At 32.4% G+C, this 12,577-nt stretch overlaps 1 protein-coding gene across 1 annotated transcript in view; it reads right to left on the bottom strand.

Moving 5' to 3' along the window:
- Positions 1 to 1,516: 1,516 nt before the first annotated feature.
- PKN2 (protein kinase N2) overlaps positions 1,517 to 12,577 on the bottom strand; it is a 113,011-nt gene continuing 101,950 nt past the window's right edge. Inside the window, exons 18-22 of the mRNA XM_033114574.1 lie at positions 11,847 to 11,923; positions 8,280 to 8,422; positions 4,777 to 4,884; positions 4,276 to 4,356; positions 1,517 to 4,188 (exon numbers count right to left, since the gene is read on the bottom strand). Of these exons, the coding sequence (XP_032970465.1) occupies positions 3,985 to 4,188; positions 4,276 to 4,356; positions 4,777 to 4,884; positions 8,280 to 8,422; positions 11,847 to 11,923 (613 nt within the window). The 3' untranslated portion in view covers positions 1,517 to 3,984. The remainder of the gene's footprint in view (positions 4,189 to 4,275; positions 4,357 to 4,776; positions 4,885 to 8,279; positions 8,423 to 11,846; positions 11,924 to 12,577) is intronic.

Here is a 12,577-nt window from a genome sequence, read left to right as displayed (position 1 = left end):
TAGTTTTCTCTTCAGCTATCTAATCTACTGTTAACCCTTCCTTTAAGTTTCAAATTTGATCAATTATATTTTTCATTTTTGGATTTAAAAAAATGTTTATTTCTTTAAAATTTCACTTTACATGTTTATCGTGGTAATTTTAGGTATATAAACATTTTATACATAACTTTTTTACACATTTTATCTAAAAATTCTAATATTGGCAATCTTTGGGAGGGATGTCTAAATTTACTATTTTTGTTGGTTCTCATTCAAGGTAGCTTGCTTTCTCTCATGGGTTTGGTGATCTTTGACTAGGTGTATTATTTAATCTGTGGAAGTCCTATGTTCCCATCCTGGAGAATCTTTCCTTCAGAAAACATTTGATTCTACTGTAGAAAGAGAATGACTTGCAAGCTATAACTTGAGGATTTTAGAACAGAATGTAAATTCTATAACTATTGCAAGGTTTGTCATCTTCATAATGGTATTGCTATAGGACTCTATCATTGGCATTCTTCTGGGTGCCTGCATTTCCAAAGACAGCTCCCTGTCATTCTGGCTCTTACCCTCTCCAACTTCCTACTTCTCAGGCGTACTCTGTGGACTTAGCTTCCAGTCCCAACCTCTGAGTAGTCTCACTCTGGTGCTTGGGAACTCCTTAACTCTTAGGTGCTGACGCCTTAGCTTGTCCAGATTCATGCCCAAATTTCTTTGCTTGTTTTGGGGTGAGAGGTTGCTGGAGACCACTTGTACCTTTAATGAGATCTTAAGGAGGTCTTAGAGCTTCTACTTAGGTATGATACTATAAGAGGGAATTATGGAAGATTTCTGACACTTTTTTAAAACTTACCTCTATTCATATATGTACATATTTGCATATGTTTACACACACACACACACACACGTGCACGTGCACCTAATATCTCAAACATTAGATCTCAAATGATAGCTAGAAGTTAAATAAGAATTCTAAATTAAGATTATGATCTATGGATTGGCAATTGGTCCTTTGGGTTTGTCATACCCTGTTTTTTTTGAAGATCAGCAGCACCTGTGAAAATTTTGTTAATTTGAATCTATAATGCAGCATTCACCTATTCAACATATAATGGAAATAATTCCATCATCACCCCAATTTGTGTTATAGGGAAAACAAGGATTAAATGTTTCTAAAATATTCCATTGCAATTTTTGAATAAGATGGCTATAATATGGCTAGTACTCTGTTTCCATTTACCTACTTTCTGAAAGATCAGGTCCTAAAATAAAATAACCTCAAACAAGAGAAAAGTACATATAATACTGGTGTTTGCATTTCAGCATTAATGCATAGTTCTTTATTTTTGAACACTTTGAAGTTTTTCCCCCCACCTTTCTATCTTGTGTCTAGCATACAGAAGGCATATATATCCATTGAATGAAAGATGCTTCTGATCTTGCAGGAGTAAGATGTAAAGTTTTCCCATTATTACCAGAGAAGAGAACAACTTGCTTTGAATCTTCATGATTTTGCCTTTCCCCAGGACAAAAAGTGCTTGCAAGAAGGCTAAGTAAAGTTAAATACTCTTTGAAATCTTGAATATAGTAAAGCTAATGCATATTTTGATCAATAGGAAGTTTCCAAAAGGAAATAATACTTAAAAACAAAGTTACAAATTACAATCTATTTAAACTTTAATTTGTGCATTTGTGGTAATTTATGACTGCAAAACACTTTTTCTCTTAGAATGACATAGTTAAAGGCACAATTCATTTGAATGCATAGTGTACCATTCTAAAATATCCTAATTTCCTTACAAAGTGCTTGAGCAGTCACTTACACATACAGTAATAGCAAAATATATTTACATTCTATAGAGTTTAAAATTTTTAAATCTGACTAAAATATATATATTTTAAAAACTACAGACAAAATTAGTGCTTTCTTCAGCTTAATTGTGTGAATATACCCTGCCCTCTAATTTTTTTAGTGATTGACTTCAATTAAAAAAATTTCTGTACACTGTGTAGTTACAAAACGCTATGTCAGTTTTTAATGCTAAAAGCCTATTTTAGACATTGCTTTTTATGCATATTTGAGAACCAGAAAAGGTGAACAGACTGTACCTCAAAAGGATGTAGTGTTTTTTTAATGTTGTGTTAATACTGTTTAAATTAAAGCCAGACAGTTAATCTAAGATCCTCTACTGTCATTTACCAAAAGTTAACTGGTATTTAAAAATAACTTTAAACAACATATTGCTCCTTCTGTAAGATTATCCCCCAAAGGATCTTGGGTAATAATCAATTATAAGAAAATACAAATTATCTCTGAACAATTTTAATTGTTCTTAGAGTATAAAAAGAACATGCCAACACACCCTGGGAAGGCTGAAAAATTTATAAATGTTTTTAGCTCAATTCTATAAACAAATGTGCTTTCATGTTTCTCATAGGATTTAAACTTGAACAATTTTTAAGACATGAATTCACTGTGATTAAATGGTTAATTTCAGTTCCTGAGGTATGATGACCCTAACATGCTAATAAGCACAGAATCAAAGATGTTATTATTGAACTAAGGAAAAACAATGAAGTCATGGACCAGAAGGGAAAAACAAACAAACAAAAAAACCCAAAAAACTCCAGGCAAGTAGAAAAGTCATGGCTTGCAAAAAAGACTTTCCTGTAAGAACATTAAAAAAGCCACAAAAGGATCCTCTGATGAGTTTTAAAAAGTATTTGATCAAATTATTTTTGAGACTTTTGAGGTACAGCTTTAGTGTTATAATAATTTTTATAAAATATAGACTGTTTTATCAAAAATATTTATACATTCTGTTACAATATATTGCTTTTGCCCTTAGTAACTGCCAATATAAAATCTGGATCCAGTGGCCTAAAGTCTGCAAATTCACTTAATGTAAATGCTGGAGTTTGAGGTGTCTGCTTGGCCACTGTACAAAAGTGATGAAGTGGTGAAATTAAATAATAAACCTACAACATAGAATACATTACAACTTGCACATATACATGTTCACAGCATGTATACAATGATAATCCCTACGTTTTAATAAAGATATAGTTCCCTTCTACAGTAGACACAGAACAAGATGAACTAGGTTGATAAACGTACAATACAAAAAAAGGAGTAATCAGTTCACTGATTTTGGAAGAAGGTATGACTGAACACACTGAGTGTCTAGACTTTGGGAATGCATATAGGTAACACAGTATCTTGGTTCAGGATAATCAGAAGTCCTCATTCTTAAAATTTTAAGTAAATGCTGATGTTTGCTTGTTCCTGTTCATTTCAGCTTGGTTCAATAAACAAGAAATTGTTTGGCAAGTAGCTCTGTTGGAAAGCTGTGAGGTTCTGTTACATGGTTGGTAAAGATAAGGCAATAAAAAATTTTCTCCTAATAAATATAGAAAATTTATAAAACAAGACATCAATTCATTTCATTACAAAAAAGCCTGAAAATGTGCACAAACTACCACTACATTTTTGATATTACACTAATTTCTTTAAAAAAAAATAAGAGCATTTGCCTTATTCAAACAGAATTATACTATGTGTGAATAGTAATAGCATCCCAAGCCTTTTTTTTCTTTATAAAAATATAGCTAAGTGACATTAATTGATTAATTTTCCTTTCACTTAAGGCAGGTATCGGCAAAGACAAGGACTGTAGAGGAGTGATTTTCTTCCCTCTTTTTAAAAAACAATAGATTATTGATCCAAAAGTATTAATTTGTGATAGATTTTCATGGCTGATGCTCATTCAGCTTAAACTCCATGAAACTGGTTCCAGTGCTCAGATTTATGTTGAAAATACATTGAGAAGCCACTTTTCAAGAAGTATTAAAAGTACTTTTTAAACAAATCTTTGTGTGTTAAAAAAAAAAAAGAAAAAGAAAAAATCGGAAGCTATTGGTGGCACAGAGAGCAAAATGAAGGGTTGCTATTTTTAAGAGGTCATCGTGTGAGTCAGTCTGCTTGGTTTCACAGTGTCTAGGAACTTAACACCAATCAGCAATGTAGTCAAAATCTCTGAACATTTCTTGCTCCTCTTCTGAAAGTATCCTTGGTTCTCGAGGTGGAGTCAGAATAGGTGCTTCTGAGGTAAATTCATCATCAAAATTACTAACGTCTTCCCGTCCTCTAATGGTAGGTACAAATGGCGGCTTTACTTTTTTGTCCATCAGAGCACCCCAATCAATTAGCTGGATTACAAAATATAAAAAGACCAGTTTAGTTTCCTATTCCTAATTGCTACAGTTCCATAAAAAAATTTAAGCTTCCATACTTACCCGGAAAAATGGGTGCTTTTTGACATCCTCTGCATCTTTCTCACCAGCTCCAAGGCGCCTCTCAGGATTTCTTCTTAATAGCTAACACAAAGTAAAGAAGTTAAAACCAGCGACTTCACTGATAAGGATTCTCTTAACTTGCAAAGATTTAGATTTCATTTTTTTGGTATGTGTTTGTCTAAACCAGGGGTATCCAAACTGTGGACCGCAGGCCAACTGTGGTCTGCAATCCATTGTTAATTGGCCCGCAGCAAATTCCAAAAATGTATTTAGTTTACTTAAATAAACCAGGTGAGGCAATACGTACTTCACCTCGAGTGAGTGGCCCGGCTGTTTGTGTATTTTACCGCATATGGCCCTTGGTGAAAAACGTTGGAAAAAGTTTGGACACCCCTGGTCTAAACCATGCAACATCTATTCACAGAAAAACTTCTAAAGTTCTTTTGGGAAATGTCCTTCAATATAAAAAGTTTAAGTAGTTTATAAACCATTAATTCTTACCCTTCTCATTATTGAAATTGCTTCTGTAGATAAGAACCTTGGATACCTTACTTCATCATTTACAATACTGTCAAAAACCTCCTCTTCATCATCACCAGGAAAGGGAGACTAGAAGAAATATCTCTGAGTAAGTCAAAATAACTTTCAATACAGTAAAATCTTATAACCTATCCAAAGTACAATCAAGAACCAGGTAGCAAAAACAAAAACAAAAAACCAAACCCACCAAAACACCAAACATACAAGGATTATAAGAAGTCAAAATAGACATGTATCTATTACCCAGAGGATATCCCATACATTCTTACTGTAATCTTCCTTAAATTTATTTCATGGACTTTAATAACAAATTTGATTATATTATATAATATCGTTTTTCATATAATTTAATTCCATTCTATTTTATTTCATCCATTTGTTCATTTATCTGGCCAGACAGTCAATATTTTGAGTACCTAAAAGATAGTGGGAAATATTTACATACTAGACACAATCCTCAAGAACTCAGGATTGTGGAAAGACAGAAGGAAATTGTTAAGGTGAATATGGTAATAAGCATTACTACAGAGGAAAACATAGAGTTTGTGGAAATACATCAGATATGGATGTGCTTTAAATTTCACAGTCTATAGCAAATTAATGGTTGCAAAACACAATTAGAAATTTTGCAGACATAACGACTGCACTAAGAAGCAGCTGCCAAAAAAAATTAAACTGAAAGGAACTCAAAAAGTACATTATTTCCAGGCCTATTTAATGCTCTATACGCAACAGATCTTGGGGCATTTTAGTAAGCAGAGTATTAAAATTATTATTCATAATGACAATAAGACTGAGTCATAAAAAAGTAGATAAATTACATTCAGTACAACAATATGATGTATAAAGGGATACATTCTCAACCATGTGGAAAACGTGGCTATGAAATATGACTTATTACTTCAGAATTTCAGATGGCTTAGATTTTTGACTCCTTGCTTTTTGTAAGGTATTAAAGAATGAGGACCAAGCAGCAAACAGTTATCAATGGAAAGAGATGGATCTTTGACCGGAGGATTCTGTGAAAATGAATTCAGAACTCAACTTCAGGAAGCTGAAGCTGCCCATCCTATTGTTCATATCTAACGTAATTTCAAATTTCTCAGTTATAAAAACTTTGGTTTATTTATTCATTCATTTTTTCAAAACATATAAATCAAATATCTACTATATGGGACAATATAATTTCTTTCTGGGATAGTAACAAATTGGGGAAACTTCTATTTCACAAGGATTCTCAATCAGAATTTCATGTGGTAATACAAAGTGCTTTTGTCTCCTATTTGATCAATTTTGTATTTGAAAACTATCATTCCATAAGTCTCTAAATAGCGAAGATCCATCTTCATATTTGTTAAGATGTTAAAGTTCCTTGTTTATGCAAATAGATTATAAGCGAACAGGACTAACAACAAAAGGCTAACAAATGTGTCTGAAGCACATAGAAAAATGCAATAGTCTGTTCAGATGTCAAGCATCTAACTTCAGGATCTAAGGTTCCTTTAAACTTCTCTGATACCTTCACTCTCATTTGGCAAAGGGAAAGGAGACGTGGTACATTAATTTATTCCTGGAGTCTTTCTAGTCTTCAAAACTTACACAAATTTGAATATGCATGATATATCCAGTGAGTGTTCCATTATTTGTAATAATATAGAAATGAGACATAAAACCTTAGCCAAACTTCACTTTTATTATAGTTAAATAGTATTACTAAAATTTCACCAATGCCATAAAATTGTAAAGTATACTAATAAGTTTTAAGTTTAGTTCTTTTCCCAACTACCCTCTTATGGAGGTGCTAAGGAAAAATGGAATTGCATAAAGGAACCGTGAAGGAATAGCTGGCTTCATTGTCTTTTATCTCCTAGTAATTGGAACTTAATTAATTAGAAGCTCTTTTAAAAAAATATGGAGCAGGAGCTTCCTCACTTGTTCACTGCCCAATCCTCCAGTCACTAGAATAGGAGAAAGTAGAATCTATCGGCTCTTAATTCTGTAGTATTTTGCAATAAACTCGTATTCTTTGTATGTCATCTCTAATATGGAGGGTAAATTTTAAGTAAGCATATAATTTTTGGTAACCTAGTTAAATCTCATACGTAACTGAATACAACAGTTATAAAAAACCAACAAAAATGTTACTTTTTTGAAAAGGGATTTCGAGTACGCCAAAGCTTACAGAAACAACTATTACGAGTACTTATGGCACTCTTAGAAAGTAAAGACAACTGTGGATTATGGATAAAATACCTCTTTCCATCCTAAAACACCATATTACAGCTTTTCTAAACAGAGGTTAAAAAATTCAGATCTCGACCACTGGTGGTAAGAATAGAAACAAGATTGGGTAGTGTGGAGTCAATACCCTGCCCTGGAGGCAGCAAAGCATAATGGTTTAGAGGTAGGTTCTGAAGCCAGAGAGCCAGAGTTTAAAATCCAAGCTCCACCACATGATAGCTGTGTGACTTTATGCAAGTTATTAAACTTTTTTCTGTTTCCATTTATACATCTAAAAATGGGAGTAAATTAGTATTGAGCTCCTTAAACATTGCTAAAAAATTAAATGAGCTAATATATATTTTAATTAGCTATTTCTTTCCCACCTTTTCCAAGTAGTTATTTACTCCAATATGACATATCAAAAGGGGCTGTCAACTGGATGAATTGAAATCATTTGTTTGTGATAAGTGCCACTACATGACAAACACATAGCAAAACTTGAGAAATTTGTGACATTCAATAATTTAGTTATTCATTCACTGAGCTACTAATTTATTCAAGCCAATGCACAAGAAAGGTTGTTGGCACTGGGGAAACTGCAGAACAATGAACCAAACCCACAAGATAATTTTGCTTCCATCTCGAGATTATCAAGCCCCTCTAAGTAGTTTTCAATTACTTGTCTAAATACTGACTCTTTCCCAATTCCACCCTCATTTATTATATAACTTCCAACAATTTGTAACAAAATAGCCTCTTATTACTGCTTTATTTATTAGATACAATTCACTGTTTCCTAAGTGGTAAAAAATTTCTGTGTACAACTAAGTTATATCCAGAAATTTATTTCAAGTTTATCTAAAGAAAATATTAAAAATAACATTTATTTTTGATCAAGGTACAGCTGACTTTCTTTACAGGTATAGAGGACATTCTTTTCATTAGTTTTCCTGTTATTCTATTTTGTATGAAATGATCAGTTATGTTATTATATCTTAAAATCATAAAACCATAGCAATACCAAGATATGAACTATTTTCAAAGCATTGGCAATGCATTCCACAGATAATATAAAAATCTAAAAAAGATAGTGAGGGTAATATAGAATCATAGGCAATTATTAGTATATATATAAAACTTAAGTTTTACACAGGAGACATATTAAGTTGTTTTATAAATGACATCCTTTGTTCTTTCAGTCATCTTTCCTCTTTTTTTCTCACCTATTTTGTACTGCTTACCTCACCAACAAGCATTTCATATATAAGCACACCAAGGCCCCACCAATCTACAGCCCTTGTATAGGATGTTTCCGTTAATACTTCTGGGGCAAGAAATTCAGGAGTGCCACAAAATGTACTTGTTCGATCTCCATATCCCATTCCTGAAAAAGGTAAAATTTAAATATTTGTTAGCAAAGAAAAAATCTAGCTTAAAATTAGAAAATATCCTTAGGAAGCAAAGTTAAAGTTGCACATTAGTACATGGTGATCAAACTCAAAATATATCAAAGATTTTTAAAGAAAATGTTAAGGACTGGTATAGAGAAGACTGCAATAGCAACTTTATTATTTAATAGATAAATTTAAATAAAATTTCCATACTTTATTTTATTTACTTATTTTCTCTTTCTTGTCATTACTTTACAAGTGATACTAAGAAGTTACCACAAAAGGAACTGATTCTGAGCTTAAATTTCTATCATTTTTTCAATTCAATCTTTAATGTAACTTTATTTGCTTCATTATATAAATACCATTAAATATAGTTTGGAAAATACCAAATAGCCACCCTTGGAAAATCAAGACACCAAATGTGTCATATAATATAGATATGGTATTAATATTTTAGCTAACTAGTTTTCAAATATATTTTCTTCATAATTTAGTAATATGTTAATCAAATATACATTCTACACATTGAAGATAATGTGTCAATGTATTCTAATGTTAAAAGCTCATATAAGTGTTTTATGAAAGAACTTGAAAGAAAAGCCAGCCATTCTAAATTTAAAAAGGTATAAATTTTAAATGATTGAAATATTAAACAAATTTGTAAGTCTATATACCAAGACTTGAAGGGCATAATTAAATACATTAGCACATTAGGGTGAGGGTGGTTTTTTTTTTGGGGGGGGGGCGGGCAAAATTTCTTTAATGTCATATTGTTTTTTTCTGCAGTAGAATATTATTTTTAAAAAGAGTTGATGCAGTATCTATGTAAGCTCTATAAAACCCTTTTAAATGAGTTGATCAAGATTAGGAAAAAGTTAACAAAGATGGAAACAGAACTAATGTTTCTTGATTTTTATTCTGTGCCCTGATCACAACTAGAACATATTACATACGACTTGTAAGTCATACTTTTTTTCCCTTGCTTTTTTAATAGTAATATTATACATCTGTGACATTTTAATGTAATGCATGTATATTATGTTCATTATAGTAATACAATTATTCTGATAAATACATTCATTCTGATAAATTTTCCTGTTTTGATATTTTTAAAAGAAGTTGAAAGTAGGCCCAATTATCCAGGATTTCAAATTGGTAAACTCCATTTGAGTAGTTAACATCAGGCTATGGAGTCATAAGGATCTGGGTTTAAATTTCAGCTTTGCCACTTGTTAGCCATGAGAGCTTGGGAAAGTTGTCTTACCTCAAAGCTTAGTTTCCTCATCTGTATGTTGGGGTTAACACTATTATCTACCTTCACAAGATTGTGTTATTTAAATGACTATGAAACATAAGAAGCATTTGGTAAAGTGCTTGGCACACAGTAAGTGCTCAAAAATTCTATTATTATTATAATATACTGCGCGTATTCTTCTGATAATGAATAAAAACACATTTAACGAGTCTGGTTATTGAATACATATTTTTCTGAGTACCTATTATGTTCTAGGCATCCATGCCAAGGGGTGAGAACATAAAAATGAGAGTAAGACACAATTCTTGTTTTTAAGGAGCTTTCATGAAACTGGAGGAAAACAGACATATATTGATAACTTTCTAATGATACAGAAAGAGCAAGATATTATAGAAACACTGCAAAGTAGGATTCCTAAAGCTGACTTGGGGATTGGAATAGGAGAGGAGCCGAGTCTCAGGTAACTTTATTTGCAGGCAGGTGACACCTGAGTTGAGTCTGAAGGACGAGAAGACATTAGTCAGCAAATAAGAGTTGTGATGGGTGACAGTGGTGGAGAGACATAGACTAAGCATTCATCGCTGCTGAAGCAGAAAGTACTAGGCAGACAGCAGCAAGAGGTCTGGCTGGATAGGCTGGCAGGCAGATCAGGAAGGGCATCGCATGTCACATCTTTGCCACTGAAGGATTTTCAGCAGGGGAGTGCCATAGTCAGATTTCTATTTATGTGGGCCCCTTTAGCATTTTTGCAATTACATGGCAGACTGATTTGAGGGAGAAAAAGACTAGAGGCAGGAAAGGTTAAGAGGCTATTAAAGTAGTCTTGTCAAAACGAGATGGTGGTTGGCAGTAATAGAAGGGAAATAAAACATTTAAGATATATTAAGGAGGTAGATGTCAGCACAATATGACGATTGACTGGATGTGGAAAGTAGAGAAGAGGACAGAGTCCATAATTCCACATTTCCAAATTGGGAGACTGAGAGGACTGTGGCACCATCAAGTATGAACTAAACTATCTGAGTAAAGAAACTATTTTTGTTTGTATAGCATTTGAGGTACCTACTGATTATTCAGGTAGAACTGTCTAGTAGACGGTTGAATATATATGCTAGGAAAGGAAATAATAGATTTGGGAATTGCTCGCATATAGTTGCTATTTAAAAACTAGCACTGAAGAGCAACGGACTAAGGACAGACTCTGAGGAACAAGAGCATTTATATCAACAATGTCCAATACAGAGAAGTCCAATAAGAGGAAAAAAACTTTTACTGGATTCAGTAATTAAGAGATCATACTGGACATACACTTACAGAGCTCTTTCTTCCTTCCTTCCTTCCAGCCACCTATCCATCCACCCACTTATTAATTCAACATTCACTGAATACTTAAGATGTGCCAAGCACTATACTATGTGGTATGGAAACAAGCAGCTACCAGTGTAGAGGAGACAGACAATGTTCATTATAATACAATATATTAAATGTAAAGAATACCAATATATGTTAGGCACTGTGCCACATACTTAACTCTGATTCTCATAATACTCCTAAACAAGAAGGATTATATTTATTTTGTAGCCAAGGAAATGGGCCAAATGAGGTTAAAAGTAACTAGTCCAGAGACAGAGCAAATAAGTGGCAGAGCCAGAATTCAAACCTAGGACTATCTGGTACCTACGGCCATGTTCTTTACACTTTCTTATACTGACTCTGATTCATAATTCCTCAGTTTACTTATTTATTGACTTTTGAATATATAGGAAGGATTCTTGAGATATATGTTTTTTTTTTCCTATTTAAAAATGTTAAAAGTTTTAAGAAGCTGGAGAGAAGTTATTAGACCTATGTAATTCACTCTGTACAGGCCCAGTGAAGTGAAAACTTTGGTACTAAACCAATGTTTTCTTGGAGTAGTGATAGAATTATATAAATCAAGGAGAACCTTAGTTTTATAGTATGATTTCTGAAAACCTAACCTTATTCATATTCATAGAATTCTTAATGTCATAATTAGGTTATATGAACAATCTGTAATGTCTTAATAAGACTAAATTAAAATTAAAAATAAATTTTCCTTTCCATAGACAACCCTGAAACTACCAAAGTACAAAGGAATAATAATCTATTAGAAATGGAACTTTAAAATGTCTGATTACCTTCTTTGCAAAGACCAAAATCAGCAATTTTCACAAAGCCTTCTGTATCTAGCAATAAGTTATCCAACTTCAAATCTCTGTTTAGGATAAAAAAATGCACAATGAAAAAAAAACACCAATAAAATCAGTAGATATAGTAATGAAATCATTTCATCAGGAACTATACTTTCTTTTTACTAAAAACAACTTTTCAAGTTACAATTCGAGATTTAAATGCTGTATTGCAAACATTAATTTTTCTTCCTTTTGGAAACTTCATTATGCTGCATAATATATTTTCTGAATAATTTCCCCCGTTCTACAGAAAAGGAAGAATGTATTAAAAAAGGATTGTTTTTATTGATTTAAACATATATTTTAAAGCATGAAAGGAGGTCAAGCATCTTTAATTCAGATTTTATTAATTTGTTATTTGTGAGAATATGACTTAAGTTTGAAGTTTGCCTACATATCACCCATGAGACGTCTGACAGTATAAATAAGGTAGGAGGGTGTAGGTTTAACTTTTTAAGAGAATAATTCAAAATAAAGAGATAGTTATCTGTCCATACTGATTAGAAATTAAGTTGAAAATATTTTATCCTTTGAGTAAAATAGGACCACAAGGAAACCCTTACATTGAAAATATTGTTAGACGTTTGAATAAACTAATGTTCATAGTCTCCTAATTATGACTAGCCCTCCCATAATTTGTCTAAGTCTAGAGCAATGCTATTCCAAGTGTTGTCCCT

Source organism: Rhinolophus ferrumequinum, chromosome 9, assembly GCF_004115265.2.
Source record: "Rhinolophus ferrumequinum isolate MPI-CBG mRhiFer1 chromosome 9, mRhiFer1_v1.p, whole genome shotgun sequence".
Lineage (NCBI taxonomy): Eukaryota > Metazoa > Chordata > Mammalia > Chiroptera > Rhinolophidae > Rhinolophus > Rhinolophus ferrumequinum.
The sequence above is the reverse complement of the archived record's forward strand: the minus strand, read 5'-3'. Positions and strand labels throughout refer to the sequence as shown.